Here is a 20,381-nt window from a genome sequence, read left to right on the forward strand (position 1 = left end):
AACAGGCTGAATACTCAGGGAAGACAAATGGAGATGGTGAGAAGACAAATGGAGATGGTGAGAAGACAGAGGAAATAATCGTGAGGTAATTGTACCCTTAGGATAAAAAAAAGACATGGGATTGCTTTGTCCTTGCAATATCCCAAGAGCTGGATTTTATTATACACATATTCACACTAGGCTTTTGTTACTTAGTGCATGTTTTCATTAGTACTAGGAAATTGGGTATTTGAGGAAATTAGTGAATTGTGTTTAATGAAGCGATATTGTACACAGTATTTTCCTACTCAGTGTATTAAATTAACAATGTTTTTATATGAAAAAATCCCCAAAGTTTCTTAAGCAATTATTCAACATCCACAGTGGCTCAACACCCAAGTATAAAACCGTGTTTGTTATATATTTTTGATTCTTCCTTTTAGTAGTTATTTTGCCATCAGAATATAGGAAGGTCTGCTATTTTTTTTTTGTGACTTCCTCACGTAAAGAACATTGCTAAATATGTTCTGGCTTAAGCACCAGTTAGAGTTACAGGGTTTTTGCTGCTTGTACCAGGTTTTTTATTGATCCACACAACAGAGATGAGCAATTTTAAAAAAATCCACAGCAAAGTATTGTGAGACGAGAAAGTCCATACACAGTAAAAATATTTTAATATTCTTCTTCCTCCACTACAGGAAAATCAATAATGCAATTTTAGATCAGAAAATCCTCATATTGCCAGTACTGGGCTTGAGATAAGCCTTTGAGTTTCTCTTCTTGGATCCAGCAGACTGTGTAACAACTGTGTTGTAGTCAGCTGCCAGTGTCCTGGTGGTGGTGATGAGATGGATCAGATTAACAGAGAAGAAATACTCTTCCATGTTTCTTAACACTTCATCATGTTTATTGTACAGTAGTTTTCATCTTTTCTGTTATTTTCAGAAGGGAATCAGTAGTCATTAATCGGAGATGTCACTGCAGGACAGTACAAGTCAAGATCGTGGTGCTGCAAATAAATCAGTGTTGCTCATTATATTTTCTTCTGTGTAAACACAATTTTACTGGAATTAATGCTGGAATTAAATTATCAATATGATGAATATTTGCGCCAAATACTTCGTAGAGCACAGAGGTCGAAAAGATGCCTGGCAGAGAAATGAAGGTGCTTTTATCGCAGAGCTCTGCGAGAGCTGCAGTGACCTGCAGTGGCTTTTGTTGCTTCACTGAATCTGACTTACAGTGTGGAAAATAGTGAGGTTTCCCCATACCAGCAGGTTGCTTTCCTGCACCCTTACCTTTATGTTCGTAGCTTCAGTGATCATACAAGCTGCTTTTCACAGGCTTCTGCATTGTAGGATAAGGTTTGAGCATGTAGGAAAGCAAAGTGTGGCCCTGCACATATAGACTGGTGAAAAGCATCTGTGTAGTGGGTCACAAGTCAAAAGTGGGTCCATGTCACCCTGTTGCACAGTGAGAGAGGTACTACCCTGGTACGTATAAGTAGGACTGTTACTTCCAAAATATATTAAGTAATCCTGATACTTACTCTATACTGGAAAGTTTTCAGATGGGAAACAGCATCCAGTGAGGGGCATCACACAAGGCAGATGTGGAGCAGTAGAACAGAATCCAGGATAAATAAGGGCCTTCAAGGAAAAAACTTAGAAAAATCATCAACAATTTTTACCTTGAAAAGCCTAAAGAAAATGAGGATGCAAAGAGCGAGCTCTCCGCTTTGTCTACGTATGACAAAAGTAGTCGTCAAATAGATAAAGAAAGTGAGCTAAGGAATATTCTGTTTTGTGTGTGAAAGCTATGAAAGAAAAGAAGCAGCAGTAGAGGTTTAGGTTAGGTTAGGCATTATGTAAATCTTTCAATGTTAATAACAGGAGATATGCTGAGACTATGAATTGCTGTCCACATACAGATCCTAGATAGGGCACAGTACGCCAGACCAACATCTTAGTTGTCTCTGCCAATTGAATTAGAAGTTTCTGAATATTTACAAGTTTAGCAGCACCTGTTGTGATAGGACATGGGGTGATGGTTTTAAAATAAAAGGGAGAAGATTCAGAGTGGACATGAGCAAGACAGTTTTTACACTGCCTGTCCCAGGTTGGCCAGAGAGGTGGTGGGTGAACCATCCCTGGAGACATCCCAGGCCAGGCTGGACGGGGCTCTGAGCAACCTGAGCTGGTGAAGATGTCCCTGCTCATGGCAGGGGTGGCACTGGAGGAGCTGGGAAGGGCCCTTCCAACCCAGACTGTTCTATGATTCTATGAAATGGGTGACATGGTGAGGCCCCAGCTATGAAAGGGTCCAAGCAGGTGACACTTGTCTGTGAACAGGGTATGGAGGAGCCCTCCCGTGGGGCAGAGGACGCGTGTGGTGGCCGCTGGAGATGACCAGAAGCTCTTGTACAGCCTCAGAGCCCATCACACACAGCCAGCTTTCCGCACATGGGATGGTACAATTAGCAGAGAAGTTCACAGAAGTGAACATGGTTGGCTGTGAAGGTGCTAAGGTGGATCCCTCATTAAATTCTGCATTTTCTTCCACAGCTCGTTTAAATAACTTTGGAGCTGGAAACTTTGAGCAGCACAGTACCTTCGGGAGGGATGTTAAAATAGGTATCAAAACAGTTGGGGGCACACCATGGGGTTTTTTAACTCACTTTTTAACCACACTTTCTTCTGTGAGTAAAACAGCAGTTAATGCCTTCTTCTGGAGTGAAAATGAAACAAAATACTCCTTTGCTGAACAGAGTTTAGAACTTTGTTTACCAGGTTGCTATACCTATATTGCAAGACCTGCATTTGATGAAAAGAATATTTAAGGAAATGAAATGACAGAATTGGAAATCTTTAGCTGAGAAATAAACAAGCATCCTGTATGTTTTATATCTGCATAGCCTATCTGGAGAGAAATGCCACGTGACAAGAAACATTTGTCATGTAGATAAAGCAGAATAAACTGATAATGATTAAAGCAAAAAGCTTTTTCTGATATTTATAAAACGTTCATCACTCTGAAACTGATTTCACAACACGATTTTCGTGCAAAAATCTCAGAAATACATTTTGAGGCTTTAGCAGTAAAGCAGCGAATTTCTGGGGTGTATTGTGGACAAAGATCAACAACTAATTTTCAAAATAAAATTAGACTACATTTTATTCAATACTACTAAATATTCTTCAGACTGTTACACAATACATGTATCAGTAAGAGCGAAGTGCTTGTAATTTACAATTCATACCACGGGAGAAGGTAGTTTAAACTGCTTGTAAACAGTGAATTTGGTTTTTTATCCTTTTTATATCATTGCTGAAGCATTTGTTGCAGAGGAGGAGTAGGGCTGCTGGCAGAGCAAAACACCTTCGTTTCTGATTTGTTGTGACATCCCTTATTGATCTGTATTTTAGCCAAGATCAGGGAGGGGGGAAATGCAAGTCTTTCATCTTTTCCACTCTTCTATCTTAAACATAATTCAAAGGAAGATGCTTTCGTTTCAGTCAAGAGGGATGAATCATAAAACTTTCCTGGATTAGAGAGCTCTTCACTTCCTATCTTTCCTATAAAATGAAAAAGGAAAAAGAAAGAAAACTCCTGAAAAAAATAACACATGTGATGTCCAGCTATTTGAAAAGCTGCTGTCAGCTCGCTGTAACTCATCCTAGATCTGCCCACTAAACTTTGAAGCTTTGTAGATTTTGTTATTGAGAATCAGAAGCAGTTTTTGTGAGGGAGTAAGCAAGATTTTTTTCCTCTTCTTTGTTTTTCGTCTGCATTATACAATACAATAAGATGCTTTCACTATCTTTTTTGTATTTTTTGTAGGAACTTTTTTTTTTATAGTTTTATCATTAAAATTATGTAACTTTTTCTTTTTAATAAGTAGTTATGAAATCAGCCTTTGTCTGAGCCACACTGAACTAAGCAGGTTACCTACCCCACTGTGAAAAAAACATGATTAACTAATTCAATCCATTGAATTATTTCATGTATGGGCTGCTTGAAAAATACAATTTCAAGCTCGGTAATCTAGTTTCTGGATAAATTCTGCCAGAACACAGACATATTTTTAATGTTTAATTGTGCCTGCTGAGCAGAACCTCTTAGCAGTGCCGCGGGTCCCTCCTGTGTCAGCAGCCAGGTTTGATTACAACTGCTGCTCAGGAGATTCGACGCTAATTCTTTTTCAGAATTCCCTTATGTCTATTAGATATTAATACTGAAATACCACCTTTCTCCAGAGCTTAGCGAGGTATTAAATCCTCATTACAGTTTTCAATAGGTCAGTTCAAAGCAGTGCAAGAAAGGGTCTGGTTCTCTATTACAACCTGGGACAATGGAACAACCGTGGTGGGTTTGGAACTGCAAACAGCTCCTGTGGAGCTGCCTCCTCTTGAAGGCTTTATAGATTGCAGAGAGTAGAAATATCTTGCTTAACACAAAATATAAAAGTAGAAATAACAATAAAGGATTTTTCACACCGCTGCTGTTTGGGAAAGAAGGGTTGAATCCAGATTTAAGCAGTGATATTATTTTGTGGGAAGGGAGAAGCTGAGCACAGTGCTGTTATTAATAGGTAGAAGAAAAAATCCCCAAACTGAGGAGGATGCAGATGGAAACACCTTTTGTACCAGTCTGGAAACTCTCTGGGGTGAGTGAGTGAAAGAGGTAGAAGTTCTTAGTCTGGCTCTGTTCTCTGGGTAGCAGAAGTTTATAAGAAAGGGAGGAAAGACATATTTACATACACCAGCCACCTATTGACTGCGAGTGAACCTACCCAGCAGATTTCAAATAAAATCACCTAATAAGAACCTCACCACCTTCTCTTTTGGAGAAAACAAGACTAAGGAGCTTCATTCGTGGCTTACACACAAGAGGATGTTTCACAAATAAGTTCAGTCCCTTCAGTTGTTAGATACCTTCTGAAACTGATGTATTGGTGGAAGCGAATTCGAAGCAGATGGGGACAGTCAGTGAGTTAGGAAAGTAATGTTACAGAAGTGTGGGTTTGCAGATGTCAGTGTGGGGTTTATTGGGGAGGGAAAAAGTATGTTACAAGGTAGAATGTACACTGTGGAATAAGAAACAATGGGAGAAGAATAAACAAAATCAATTTTAGAAAGAATACATGATGATCCTTTCTTTTTAGCAGCATCCACTCCTCAGGTTCCGTCCTATTTTACACACTGTAATATGAAAAGTACTTTACCATTTCATCTGTATTCATAAGTTTTGCAGGTTTTCCTGGCCTTCATTCTTTTAGAAATGGATAGAAATAATTTGCATAACTTGTATTTCATTTTATGACTTAGGCATGAAAAATGTTGCAATAATGATACTTGGAATTAAACAGAAGCTGTGGGGCTAGGATAATTAATTTTCTTTAATGATGTGAACCGTTAGAACAGCAGGATAAAATAGACTAGTAATTTGGAATATATGATAGTTATGAAAATAAAAACAAAACCAATTTATTATATCTCTTAAAACAGGCAGGTGAAAATGTTAAAAACTACATTAAAAATGAGCAGATAAATACGGTATACACAGTCTGTTAAGCACTTAAATTTTCTTTACTTTTAGAGCCTGCTGACACACCTCCTCTTCTTCTGGTTGCAAGCTCTGAAACAATTGAGGTATTGTATCTTAATGGAAGCAAAGCATCTACCCGAACTCCTGTAAAGGGATCTGCAGTCTTGACACTGGACTACAGCTACAAAGAGGACACAGTTTGTTGGATCGAATCAAGAGATCTTTCGAGTCAGCTGAAGTGTAGCAAGATAACGAAAACTGGGGAGTTAACAGAGGAGTGGATAATCAACATTGCTCAGTACCTTCACAGTAAGTGTTTGACAGGATTTCAGCAAAACGCTGGTGTCTGGAGCCTTCAGAAGTATTTTGGGGCTCACTGTTGAAAATAGTCTTAAGGCATTAAATATTGCAACTCGTACTGGAGCACTTTTGTGTTTCTCACTCCTATATATATATATATATATATTCAGTATGATTTACAATATTTATATCTATGAAAATTTTTAAAAGTTGTGCATGTTTATAGACTAAATATAAGTGTGGAAGTTACAAAAACAGACTAGTGCAGCCGAAGAAGGGATGTAAAATGCTTCTTTTCTCTGTCATAGTGCTACATAAAACTCAAAGATGGTTCTCTGGTACTGGGACAATAATAGCGATTAATTAAAGAGACAGACACTTAACCACGTTTGAGGGTTTTTTTGAATATTGTATTTTAGAGGGCTTTTCGTACTTTGGATATCTAAGAGCTCTAAAAATCTTGGTGGTAGTATTTGATTGTGGTTTTTTAATCCATTCTGTTATTGATATTTTATTTTCTTTTCCTTTTAGTAAGACCAATCAAATTAACTACAGCCCTTAGCAAAATTTCTTTTGTATCGAACTGTATGTGTGATTGCTCCGTCACTTATCTTCATCATTGGAGTGGATCTTAGCACTGTGTTTTGTAGTTCTCCACCAGTTCTCTCCCATGTTCCTTTCCCTCTGGTCTCTGCATGCGAAGAGAATTACTAATCTCTGTGGTGTTGTGATCTTCATTAATTCATCTGTTTGCAAAATTAAGGCTGTGTGATGGGTTTGAAATGAAAACAGGGCCTGGAATTAATAAGCTACTCATTTTTCATAGTACTAGTACACCTCAGCCTGTTGGTCTCTAATATTCTTCACTGTAATCATTCAGTCTTGTCTAAATGAAGAATAGAAATTCCCATGGATATGAATCAGCTGTTTACACTCGTTCCAACTTCTTGTTTAGTTTTCATTTTGGAAATAGTGCTTGGAGACTTTAGAAACATTGCTCGGAGTCAGATTTGGAGCTCTGACTAACACAGTCTAGCAGATTTAGCTGTGGGGATGGTTTTTCCAGACACACACATCAGCAGACGCTCTCCTTGGGTTGCTGCAATGGAGCAGCGGCCATCACCATGGACTGAGTGTCACTTCTCAGATTGGATATTAGGAAGAATTTCTTCACAGAAAGGGTTGTCAGGCATTGGAACAGGCTGCCAAGGGCAGTGGTGGAGTCACCATCCCTGGGGGGGTTTAAAAGACTTGTAGATGAGGTTCTTAAGGACATGGTTTATTGCCAGAGTTGGGTTATAGTTGGACTTGATGATGTTAACCATCTCTTCCAACCAAAATAATTCTGTGATTCGGTGATTCCAGACATATATCTGGAGTTAGATCTGCAAGGACATGGCAGGAGTCTGGTGTTACGGTGTCTAGTATATATGCCTGCACACATGTATAGGTCATTTTGTGGCTATTGCAAAACTGAGTCAATTCTTTCTTCCCTTGACATTCTGTTAACTCTCTGGTGACTTCTGCTATTTCTCTTCATTATATCACACCTACATGTGATGAGGCAAATGCATTTGTTTTAACTCTTCGTCAGGAATTTCAGCCAGAGCATTTTCAAGTGTGCAAGTGCATTCTCTGGCAGCTCAAGCCAAATAAATGGTTGTGTAATGGAGTTATTCACATAAAAATGGAATATTCCTAAAAGAATTAGGGGGAAAAAAGTTTTCTTAGCAGTGTTTGTGTAATTTTCAGTTTTTCCATCGCAGTCTTTTAATCTGTTCTTTTTTGTTAGTTATTTGAAGTGTTTGTTTTAGTGAAGGCAAGTAAGTCTTATCTTTAGGAACAAAGAATGTTGATCGTATTTTAAGATCAAAGATTACATTTAGGAAAGCAGGTACTATGAAGATTGCTGATTGCATCAGACCAACTCTACATAATGAGCATAAGCTTTGGATTCACATGGGAAAAGAAATTACAGTCATAGAATTATAGAAGCATAGAATATCTATTTGGAAAGGACCACAGGATCATCTGGTCCAACCTTTCTTGGCAAAACCACAGCCTAGTACCAGTCCTAGTACCCAGTCCAGCTGAATCTTGAAAGTGTCCAATGTTGGTGAATCTGCCACTTCCCTGGATTTTATTTACTTCAGTATCTAGCATTCTCCCTCAAAAGACAATCCAATATGCCTTCATTTTGGTATGTGTGTGTCCCAGGTGGATCCAAGCAGATGCCTTTGAGGAGCATCCCTACCTTCTTCTGCCTAATAGTGGAGAAGGTGGAGAGACTGATCCTGCACTCAGGTGTTGCTTGCCATGGAAGAACAGGGTGCAACTCCAGTGATGGCATTCCCTGTGCTTAGTTATTAAGCTAGTTTCAGGTTCATAATATTTATTGTATCATGGACAGTTTTTTGTTTGATGAGTTTATCATTTAAGGTAAGGGTGGGTTTCCGTAGGCACGGAGATGTCAACACTGGCATTCTTGTCTTAGCCAAGACCAGGCATAGACATGTTGCTTAATCATTATCTTTATAAGACCAGGAAGTTTTTGGAAGAGCAGCTGGAAAATTTCCTTTTGGAAAGATTTATGCAGACAGTGTCAGAGCCAAATAGGCTTTCAGGGAAGATTCTCATGTAAGGCAGATTTGTGCAATTTGCCCATAATAACAGGCATGTGCCTCGACACTTCATAGCGGCTCACAGTTCACTTCCAGTTAGTACAGCAAGACTTCCAGGAACAGTAATTTATGTAAAGTGCTACCTCTGGGACCAAACTGGCAAAAATTCTTTTTAATGGCATGAAGGTGGAAAATATCCAACAATTTTCTGCCCTTCCAAAGACAAGATGTGCAATCCTATACTAATGCTTTTGTGTGATGGACTGAGGGGGGTTGGCAAGAGCAGCATCTTCTGGATAACAGAATCTCCTTCTTCCTCATTTTAATAAACATTTTGCATCTTCGTCATGACAAGTACCAAGCACCTTATGTGCTCTCCAAACAAGCACCAGGCAGCACAGCCTGGGTTTTAACCACTATTCTTCTGCAGAATATAACAAAATCTCTTCTGGGATGATGCTTCACAGCATGATATTTTCTGCTTGGCTGGTATTTGAGTCAGGATCTCTTGGCATTCGGTTATCACAGTACACCAGTACAAATCCTGCCATGCTTGTGTTTGGCTTTGCCACCTCATGGTGTTTCATACCTCCAGACAGTCGATCACACCTCACCTTGGAAGGCACACAGGCTTTTCTGTTGGCAGGTATACGGGACCGATCTGGATGAAAAGAAACATCTTTCTTGCCCCGTACTGATTCAATTTTAAACTCACTGCCTTCCCTGCCCTACCGTAGCACAGGGGACAGTCGCTGCAAGGTTGGAAATAGGTGATGGACGTGGATGGTTGATACTCTCCAGTGGGGAGACGTATTGGCCTCTCTGCTCATGGAACCCAACACCATTCTACTTGCCCTCACAAGCATGAGCCAAAGCCAACGTTTTGGCTCTCCCACTTTTTGGATATGGTTGGTGTGAAGATCATCAGACAGGGAGCCTAGAGGATTTGGCCAAGATCAAACAATGTCTCCTTACATTCCAGTTTTCCCCTGTGTTTTGTCCACTTAATTGCCCCCGCACTACATCTCCTTGAACTAAAACACTTCCTAGCAGTGATTAACCACAACTGCTCGTGCTCTGCCCTTCAGAATAGCTACAGACATTTAGCTTGGCATTGGTGAGCTCAGTGATTGAGGGAAACACTAAGCACTAGGGATGAGGCTTCTGTCAGCAACCTTTCTGTGAAATTTTGGTGAATATGCATGAGAAATCAAAGCACCATTTGGCTTACTCAGGAGGAGAACAACTGTGAAGATCTGGGGGAAGGCATTTATTCCTGCATAGAGTCTGCCCCAAGCCTGTCTCCAGACAGGCGTTATAAGCTGTCATATAGTTGTAGAATGTGATTCTTGTTTTTTATTCTGTGACAGGCAGCTCAGGCTTACAGACCTAGAAGATGAACAGAAATGAGAAGGTTTCATGACAAAGGCTTTTTACACCTCAAATGCCACTTTAGTAGCATTCAGAGCATCTGATACAGGAATCGGAGCCAGAATAAGATGTGAGAAGAGTATCTTATGGAAATATCACAGGGTATTTGTCCCGTACCTGGAATCTTGGCAGGCTTAGAGCCTGGCTGATCTTACATCGCTGTTCTTGCATTTCTGAGAAGGCTGGAAAATACTGTTTCTGGGATAGTGACCTTTCTTTGTCCAAAGGTGGGGGTTTTATAGTCTCAATATCTCATTCTTAAGTGCTCTAGGCAAAGCCATCATTAAATACACAAAACTAGGACACTTTTCTCATAAATTTCATGTTTATTCAGTTTGAATTTCCCATCTCCTTTTAGTGCACAGTCACTCAGTCTCCTGAGATCCCGCAGTTGTTCAAATCTGACCATTCTCTTTACTGTTCTGGAAACTTTAATTTTATAACTGGACTTTATCACCTTGTTATTTTTGTCACCTTCCAGATGACTTATGAACATTATCTTGTAGAGCTTCCAGCACAGACCAGTGCTGTGGAACCTGGTAATGCCTAATGGGGAACCAGATTTGGCCCCCATCATAGGTGGTTACTTGGGTCCATCACTGTCATCTTTCCTGAGTCTTCCCTCATGACTTCCTGAACGGCTCTTGGGATTTTCATGTTTTTCCATGTTTGCATTTTGTTTCAATTTCCAGGTGCTTTTAGATATTCCCCTTCAGAGCAAGCACAAGCCACAAGATGTTCTTCATACACCGTGGCCCGATATGGGAAATGTTTTATTTGCATCATCTTTGCATCTGTCCATACATTCATTCCTCATTCTGGTGTACCTGCACTTACAAAACTTTTTATTCAGTATAAGATCCAGCCTTGATAATGTGTTTTCCTGGGGCAGTATGGACTTCTTTTTAGTGCAGGAAACAACTCTATCTGATAAATATACATTTTTTCTGCCCCCTGTAATGACAAGACTCCTCTGGAGACTCAAGGCTGTGCAGAAACTTTGTTTTATCAGTATGGTCCTATTTTTAGGTCCTGGATACTCTTTTCTGATTACTGTTTATGCACAGCCTTGTTGATGATTTTACTAAGAATAAGGGTAAGTCATATCTTTTCATTCAACCTTTCTGTTCCAACAAACATGATCAGCTGGATCTTGTCCTTTGACCGTGGTGGGTATTGCAAATCCATTATCTTTTTTTATTAATAGTGTTCATATATTTGGGTATATATCTCCATACTCGATCGTGTATACACAAAAGTTAAAATATAATCTTTATATCTAAGAGGACCTTCCCTATATTAGAAGCTTCTAAATGTTACCCGCGGAGGATCTGTCTGCTTTTGGTGCATCTTGTGGATACAGTCCATTCAATTTGACGTGGAGGATTGTGCTACTGCGTTGAGTAGCATCCCTGTAATGCCGCATTATGGCATTTTGAGGCACAAGCTTCCAAGGCAGATGCTCTGAATTGGTGGCATTTCCCTTCAAAGTGAGGTTACCTGCACTTAATGATCTCTGACACAAGAGCTATTTATTAACTGCTTGTTAATTGCCAAGAGCAGAATTTTTCAGTCATTCAAAGATATAATACTACTGTTTCTTCAAGCTCTGTTACTCATCCACTCTCCACAACTGATCTCTAATTGACATCAGTCAAAGCCCTGCTTCATTCTTTGCAAAGCTGGCATGCTATTTTCTTTTTGTATGCTTTCCAGTAGTCATGGCCCGGCCAGTTAATTCTCAGACTGAGTACAGGAAATAAAATGTCTTATCTCAGCAGCATTTCTCAGTGCAAATTTTTGGTTGCCCCCTTCTGCTGGGGACAGAATTCCCAAATGTTCTCTCTGCAAAGCCGATGCCTCTTCACGTCCTCACTCTGTTCCGCATTGTCAGATTCCCTTCTCCCCAATTTGTCAGCTTCCTAACTGACCATTTGTAGACTTCCATCTTAATTAGCTTCATTATTGTCTTAACAGTGAGGCATGATGCTATCTTTTGTGCGTCTTCCTTACATTCCAACTCCTCCAAAGCTTTTGTACCAGGGAGGAAACCCAAGAGCAAAAAGGGAACCTCCCATAGCAGCAGAAGGATTTCGTAAATAAAAAAATGGGCTCTTTGTCATAGTATCAGTAACGATGTAAATTTATCTTCCTCAGGCATAATGCTGAGGGACTCTTCCTCTCTGTTAAATTGAATTACTATACCCCTTGTAAAACAGTAACAGCTGCATTTCATTGACAAGATTTTGAAGATAGAATAAGATAATCGTGGGGGCTGTAAAGATCTAATGTATAGATAACTAGGTGGCTGCAAATATAAAATTTACAGTTTTGTAGTGAATATTTTACAAATGCATTTACATCCCCAGATAGGGGAATAATGAAATATTAGAAAAAAAAAGAAAACACCTTTTAAAATTATTTTTTTCAGAAACATGGAATTAAATAATGCATGTTTTATGGGGTTAGATACACATTTTCCCATAAGACTTTGACATCCAAATGCACCATGTTGGCTTCATTTTGGTTTTTGCCCAGCAGCCGCTGGGACTGTTCTTTGTAATATGATTTTAATTTTAGTTTTAGATACCACCAACTAATTATATGTGTATGGTTTTTATTTTCTACTTTATTATTATATTTATAACTGTCACATTTGTTATGATGTAGCTAATGGTTTTCTTCCGAAGTGGAGATATTTCTTTGCAAATTCATGTCACATACAATGTTAATCAAGTTTGCTTCAATTAGACTAATTGACAGCCACTTACTTCCAGATATTACTTTATTGATGCAAAGATCTCATTCAGACTTCATCGGAAAAAACATGGTGATGTCAAGTGAAGGAAACCTTTCTTTTTGCACAATTTACTTTGAATTGTGTTATTAAAATTAAGACTTAAGACTCTTCTCTGAGACGCAGATCATAGAACGCAAGTTGTGTCAACATCGCAATAACATTTAAAAAGAAAAGTCTGTGGATTCTTGAAAAGTGGATTTGTCTTTATAGGAAAGAAGGGGACATAAGAAAAACTACAAAGCCAAAATACTGTTCATCTGATAGTGAATTAGCACAACCCCTTTAGTATTAGCAGCCACTTATTCGCATCCTCTGTGACTTTCTATCAGATGCACAGTAATGCAAATACCGCCTGTTGTCTGGTTTTGAGGAAGCAGGAGGAATAAAAGCAAACCTGCTTACATATGTTATGCAAGGAAAAGAGTACTGTAATAAAAAACACAACTATTGCAAGTTGTGATCTTGCCAGCGGCCTTTACTAATTGTGTTTCACAACACGTATTCTGATCTAATTCCTTGTACAGGGTAAAGGGTAAATGAAGGTAATGCTTTTTACAAATGTCTAAGAAAGTGCATCAATCCATATAAAGCTGAAATCAGAAGTTATGTACCTGTTAAAATAGAAAAAACACGATTTCAGCATCTTTATCAGCGCTTTTTAAGCAATTCGATGAGTTGTGTCCCGTGGGCTCTGGGCTGGTCTGCTCTCGGTGCTCAGTGTTCCCCACGTGTTTCTGTGCTGTGTCAGTGATGGGGACATATTAAAGAGTTTGTCTGGGTCAGAAAAGAAGAAGAGGCTTGTTCTGCACTTGGTACTTCGTCAGCACCTCTTACGGAAAGAGGAATTGCATGTTTGCAGTAACTGGTGAAACTGTGATTACTATTTGCGTTGTGGTGGATGTGGCAAATTAAAACCACTATCTGATTTAGGAGTTTAACATATAATTACTCTTTTCAGTTTTTAACTTTTTTGAATTACAGGAGCAATGGCCAGCTTGAAAAGTATTATCTCCAGTTCACAGGAATACTTTTGTCTTCTCAATCCACAAAATTTGATTGTGGATTTCTATTCAGAATGAAGCAAATTTGATTTAAAACTTTTTTTACTTCAGATTTGGAGCAGAACTTTAAATGCTGAAAACCTTGTGGATCCTGTCAGTCTTATGAAATAAATAAAATAGAAGAACAAATCCTATGCTTCTCACTATTTGTCAGGTGCAAGAAAATAAAATCTTGGGTTTGCTTTACAATTTTTGATGGCTCTAGTGACGCACTGATTCTGAAATTGAAAAATTACATGTGTCAAATCGTTTTAAGCAGTGTAACTCACTTTTGCTAAAGTCAGGCTTAAGGTATATCGATTTCTTAGTTCTGGAAAAAAAGCATTTTAATCGTATGAGGAGAGAATATGCAAAAAAGCGTTGGTCTGTTTGCGCAAAGCTGAAGCCCTGCATTTTATCAACATGTCACAGAACAGCTGCGGTTTGATGTGTTGGGTTCAGCATTCAGCATGACAGCTCTTGAGCTGATGATCAAGTTTGGATACTCTTTGCATGTGTAATTGCCTAAAATCTCTGTCACACTATATAAGCAAAAATAATGAGCTGATTGGAGAGTGTGTGGGGATACCAGCCACAATGTGCAGTTCCAGAGACTCTTGGTGTTTTTGTTGGTTTTGGACTAGCTTGCATGTCCTTTGCTTTTATTTTATTTAAGTATATTATTCCATTTTTTAATGTGAGGTGATTTTGTATTTATATATAAGGACATAAGTATAATGTGTTTAAAAAGGTCAGTGATGCTTCTCTTCTAATTATGAATATACTGAAAATATGTAGTTTAATTTAAAGACTTTGAAGGATAGATTGGTAATTCATTGAGTCTCTTCAACAGGTTGCAAAATGCAGATTTGTTTCGAGCAGTCATAACCACCGCATTAGCTTCAGAAATGAACCCGTGGGGAAAAGGCGCCTCAAGTAAGATGAAGTAGTGGGAAAACGTTTTATAACAGTCTGTGAATCCATGCACTGTAATCCATGTTCTGTATCTTCCAAAATAATGGGACACGGTTGGAGTAACCTCATCTGGGTGTTCCTGCTCCAGTAGGGGCATTGGACTGGATGATCTTTCGAGGTCCCTTCCGATCCCTAACATTCTGTGATTCTGTGAGTTTTTTGGGTTTTTCATTTTGCAAACAGATACTTGGACATACAGTTATTCTTTTATAAAGTAGGCTGAGAAGAAAAATATTTGAAGATAACTGCTCTGAAAATAATCAAAATATACTTCTGTTTGAGCTGTCAGATTCTCTGGGGAGCCTCATGCGGGTCAGAGCCAACCGCAGGCTGGAGGGATCAACACCTTGTGTCTTGCTGCGTGTGATCCACACAGAAGTATTATAATTTAACATTAGGGTAGGCAAAAAATATTACTATAAGGAAGAGAAGAGCATACGTAGCAGAGGGGACATGGAGGAGGGATACCGTGCATATTTACGTCTCTCCTCTGTATTTCTTTGCAAGTGTTGGGACAAATTCTTTTTCCTGTTTACATGAAAGCAGGAGTGATTTCGGAAGGAAGGCGAGATGCTGGCAGTGAGGAGACCTCTGCTTTTCCCAAGATTTACAGGGTGACATTTAGCAAGTAATCTCGTCTTTTCCCCTCTAAATGGAAAATGAGAATAACAGTATTTCCATGCAGCACAGGGATGCTATGAGGTTTATAAAACAAAATGTTAAAGTGATAGGGGATACACAAGGTAGCGGTAGTTAGTGCAAAGTGCACGAGACTTCTGTAGTTGGGAAGAGGTGGGATTATGGCCTCATATCTTTCTGAATTGGCTCATTTTAGAAAGGGATGGAAGCTTTCTGAAAGCTAAGTGCAAGTTCTGCAAATATAACAGCATTGCAACAGCTGTTTGGGGGGTTTATGAGAATTTTTAATGGTGATATTTCATTTTGAGATACTATTTGTCTGGATCCCTCCACTGTAGTGACGAAAATAAATAAACAAAAAGACAACCAGTGCCCTGATACCTGATCACAAATGGGTAGAGAAATAATTAATGCGTAACTCTAAACCCACGTTTTATTTTTATTTCTTGCTTTACTGGATATAAGTTCAGAAGAAAAAATAACTTTATTTCTTTTTTTTTTTTTTTTAAGTGTAGTTTAAGTCTGGGCAGTTATCTGCTTTGTTGATCAGGTTAAATATAATAAATAACAGTCTTCTGCTCAAACACTATTTTGATATTGAAAAGATGTCATAAATGGTTAAAAAAAAGAGGAAGAAAGGGAGGATGAAGCAATGATTACATGGGAATGCATTTGTTATAGTTGGTTGGCTGTCAGCATTCGTAGATGTGAAGGGTTTTGTTTGTTTTGCTCAAGCTACAACATGAGGCATGTAACTTTAGTGGGTGCTGTGCGGTGGGTTGGAGTGTTTTGGAGAAGTAGGAGCATGATGATGGCATCAGGTGGTGACAGTGATTCCTCTGTTGGAGGCAGGGAAAACATGAAGAAAACATCTTCATAGCCTTTAATATAAGAAGCAATTTATTTTTCTTTCCTTAGCAACCCTAAAAACAAGCTATCGCATTGAGTTAGGAACATGATACGGTTTTGTTTCACAGATATTATGTGGAACAATGAGGTATATTTTTTCTAGCTGTGGAGATTATATTTTTTATAATTGAAAGTTTTTTTTTTCAATTTTCTAGTGTTCTCTAAGTCACAATTTTCAAACTGGGTTTAAATTAGACTCCTTATGCAGATTTTAATTACAGTATAAACAAGTTCTGTAATAAAATCTATTTTAGCAAAAGTTTTGGGTTTTTTTTTTTTTTAAAGTGTAAGGTCTTCTCTTTTTCCCCTAATATGTCTGAGATGAAGATAAAGACTTTTATGCCCAATATATCTATATATCAGAATGAAATATTCAATGGTCAGTATTGCCATCTGATTAAAACTGAATGAAATAATGCCCTTTGGGGAAAAGAAACTGGTTGATTTATAGCACTAGGTCATGTCACGTACTGCATATTCATATTGTCTAGAACATAGATTGCTAATAGCAACTACAGTGGGCTCAAAATTAAATTATCCTACAAAATTATGACCTGCATTTTACCTGCAAGAAACCGCAGTATACAGAGCTGACAAAGATAATTTACTTCTACATTATCCCCCAAAAAAGTGTTCCTTTAAGCACCACTGCCTACCTCTGATATTAAACTGTTCAAAATTTCTCTGGAAGTAATTTTCCTTAATTATTTTTTATTGCAAAAGTAGCTCCATATTTTATTGATGCATCTTGAAAACTGTAGTAATCTACTACTTGATGTCTTTGTGGGAAATATTTAACTGTCCTTATTTTTGTGCAATGATGGTTTATCGAGTTTATAATACGTGCGTCAGGCAGTCCTAGGAGGGTGGAAGCTTGTAGACTCTTCTGCTTTTGATGGGAAGTGGTTACACAAGGCAAGTGTTAGAGCCTTATGGAGCCACCTCATTTTCCCCGTTCTCTCAGTCCACTTGCGTGATGGGAGATGCCTATTGTGGCTGAATTATGCTTTAATTTTAACAGTGGATGGCTTAACTGCTTTGAAGTAAATAACTGGGCTTGATTTACAGTCTCAGCTGATTTATAAGCAGCTTTTGAACGTGCAGATAAAAAAAAATAGTGTGTTAAGCTATGTACCTCTATAAATCTGTCCCCATTGTTCAAGACGTATGCAGGTGACTGGGACCCCATTATAAGTTTACAATCACTGGGCAATGTGTTTGAAACTCAGTAATGCAGGAATTAGAAACTTTATGGTTTTCAACTCTTCCTACTGGTTTCTGACATGAGATTGATGTCAGAAAAACCCCTCCTTATAAAAATCTTAACACTCAGGATTAAAAGATAGGGCCATTCATAAGGAAGGCCCTTATTTCATTGTTTCACACTGTTTCCTTCTTTATTTAATCTGTTGTCATCCCAGCTGTGACTCAAGGCCTGGTAACAGAAAATTTCATTCATTTTGCTCATTCCAGAAACTCAGGTGGTAGATGCATTGTGTGGTAGAATCATTAACACGAGTAAAAGACAAAATACACTAAAAAAATTAGGACCAGATCTTGCTACCCTGCTTTAAAACTCCTGGAAAAGGCACAGACGCAAACATACCTGGGGTCCGCGATCATCACCTGTCCTCTGAACGCCCTGTAAATTTTTTTAGAAGAGGAAGATGTGGGTTTTTTTTTATTATTATTGATATATAGATCCCAGGGTTCTCAGTGGGAGGAAGAAGTTTATCCTTAAATCTCCATTTCTCTTTTAGTACCTGCTCATTGTCCAACCTCAGCCGAGGTACTATAGCATCTCTGGCTTAATAACACCCTGCTGCCTGTAGTAACACAACTCATAACAGCCTAAGAAACTAAGCCATGAAAAACCTGTAAAAGTCTTGCTAAGGTGGTATTTTGAGCTGAACAACAGACTTAGTTGGCTGTCTGCTGAGTAGAGCTTTAGAGGCCCCAGAACTGGCCTGTGTGACCAGATCTTATCATCAGTGCTGACATATCAATTCATAGATGTGGGGACTGGCAGGGATCTTGTAGGCCAGACTGTGTCATGGTGTTCATGGAGTCCTTTAAAGGGTATGGAACTGCTCATTTCAGAAATTCCTAAATGGCTTGATGTTTCAGATGGTGGATCTCCTCTTGTTCTTCTTGTTCTTCTTCCTTGTTCTTGTTCTTGTTCTTCTTCTTCTTCTTGTTCTTGTTGTTGTTGTTGTTGTTGTTCTTCTTCTTCTTGTCCTTCTTCTTCTTGTCCTTCTTCTTCTTGTCCTTCTTCTTCTTGTCCTTCTTCTTCTTGTCCTTCTCCTTCTTGTCCTTCTCCTTCTTGTCCTTCTCCTTCTTGTCCTTCTCCTTCTTGTCCTTCTCCTTCTTGTCCTTCTCCTTCTTGTCCTTCTCCTTCTTGTCCTTCTCCTTCTTGTCCTTCTCCTTCTTGTCCTTCTCCTTCTTGTCCTTCTCCTTCTTGTCCTTCTCCTTCTTGTCCTTCTCCTTCTTGTCCTTCTCCTTCTTGTCCTTCTCCTTCTTGTCCTTCTCCTTCTTGTCCTTCTCCTTCTTGTCCTTCTCCTTCTTGTCCTTCTCCTTCTTGTCCTTCTCCTTCTTGTCCTTCTCCTTCTTGTCCTTCTCCTTCTTGTCCTTCTCCTTCTTGTCCTTCTCCTTCTCCTCTTCTCCATAAGCTGGCTGCATCCAACTGAAGAATAAAAATCTGTCTTTAAACAGAACAATGAATACCCGTAAAGGATAAATGTCTAGAAGAATTCTCTTCTGTATCTAGTTGGAAGATGAATTCTTGAATCTCTGAGTGACTGGATAGAAAACGTCTTTGAGAGACTGGGTGTCTTTGTGAGCCCTCAGGATGCTTTCATTAAGTATTAATAATATTTAGATTGGGCTCATATTTTTGAAAACTCCTCAGCTTGGGGAAAGTGCTTTTGGCGAAACGTTCACAGTTATAGGTTTTTAAAGCAGTATCTTCTAACATCCTGTAGGATTGGAAGAATACCAACTGTATTTTTGACAGTAACCCATTTCACTGAAATTTAAATTATGTTTCTCAGCAAACAAGAGGAAAAGCTTTCTTTACTTTTGAGGAACTTGAAGTCTGGATGCTTTAAAGTACTTATTTAAATTTAGTATGTTTTAGGCTTTGCATTATACTTTTCACAAACAGTGTCTGAGAAGGCTGTTTTAATTCAAAGGAATATAGGTATCTGAGTATGAGTCATTTGGAAAAGATAGTTTTCATTTGATTTTCCGCTTTTAAACATATGCAATAATCACTCAGGACATGGCTCTTAAAAGTTTAGACAGCAGCGTATCCAACATATGGAATGCTGACATTTTTAATAAAAATCATGTTCTATAGATGGCATTGCAGACATAATTATGGCAAATTGCTGTCAGTAAAAGGGGCACAGGAAAATCTATGGCAGCTTAACTTTTCCAGGCCACAGTGTCAGTATCAGGTTGTCTGGGCTGCTAATTAGGACCATGACTCTCAGAAGTGATGTACAGCAAAGGCCGTGCTGCTGCAGCATCTCAAAGCCTGGCACTTCAGCAAGTTTTACCCACTATTTACCTGGTCTCACTATTACTGGCTATTTTAGAAAAAAACGGCTTGCTGCTGTTTGTCTTGTTATTCAAAACTTGGCTGTTTACTCAAGTGGAGGCAAAATGCCTATGCCCAAGCTGCTTGCTCTTGTTCTTTGGAATAAAATTCATTGTTTCCTTTGCAAATATGCATATCTTTTTTTAAACCCTAGATAGATAATAAATTAAACTAAGCAGGACTGTCCATGCCTGGCACTTTTACCCTTTACCTATCTTACACAATCCCCAAAGTCTCACCAACTAAAATCTCAGCTTTGAGCCAAAAAAGTAAAGAAGCTTTCTAGTCATGCAGAAGTAAAATGCCTATATATGGAAAAAATACAACTTCAAGATTGAGAAAACTTAGGGAAAAACAGTACATCTCCACTATATTATCCTATTTTTTACTTATTGTTTGTGAAATCCCCTTTTTCCTTTCTGTCTCACCTCTTTTGACTCGGCAAGAAGCAGGAGCTGCTTTTTTTAGCCAAAATACAGAGAAGCAAACTCTTTATTTACTGCAGGCTGGTTTGTGAAAGCAATCCCTGGAGACAAACA

General features: G+C 38.6%; 1 protein-coding gene across 4 annotated transcripts in view; it reads left to right on the top strand.

The window, feature by feature from the left end:
• Nucleotides 1-20,381, top strand: part of LRP1B (LDL receptor related protein 1B) — a 687,296-nt gene that overhangs the window by 350,007 nt on the left and 316,908 nt on the right. For all 4 annotated transcript variants that reach the window (XM_065840662.2, XM_071810731.1, XM_071810729.1 and 1 more), the window contains exon 6: nucleotides 5,578-5,835. In XM_065840662.2, coding sequence (XP_065696734.1) covers nucleotides 5,578-5,835 — 258 coding nt within the window. The remainder of the gene's footprint in view (nucleotides 1-5,577; nucleotides 5,836-20,381) is intronic.

The sequence above is a fragment of the Patagioenas fasciata genome, chromosome 7 (genome assembly GCF_037038585.1).
Source record: "Patagioenas fasciata isolate bPatFas1 chromosome 7, bPatFas1.hap1, whole genome shotgun sequence".
In the NCBI taxonomy this organism is placed as follows: Eukaryota; Metazoa; Chordata; class Aves; order Columbiformes; family Columbidae; genus Patagioenas; species Patagioenas fasciata.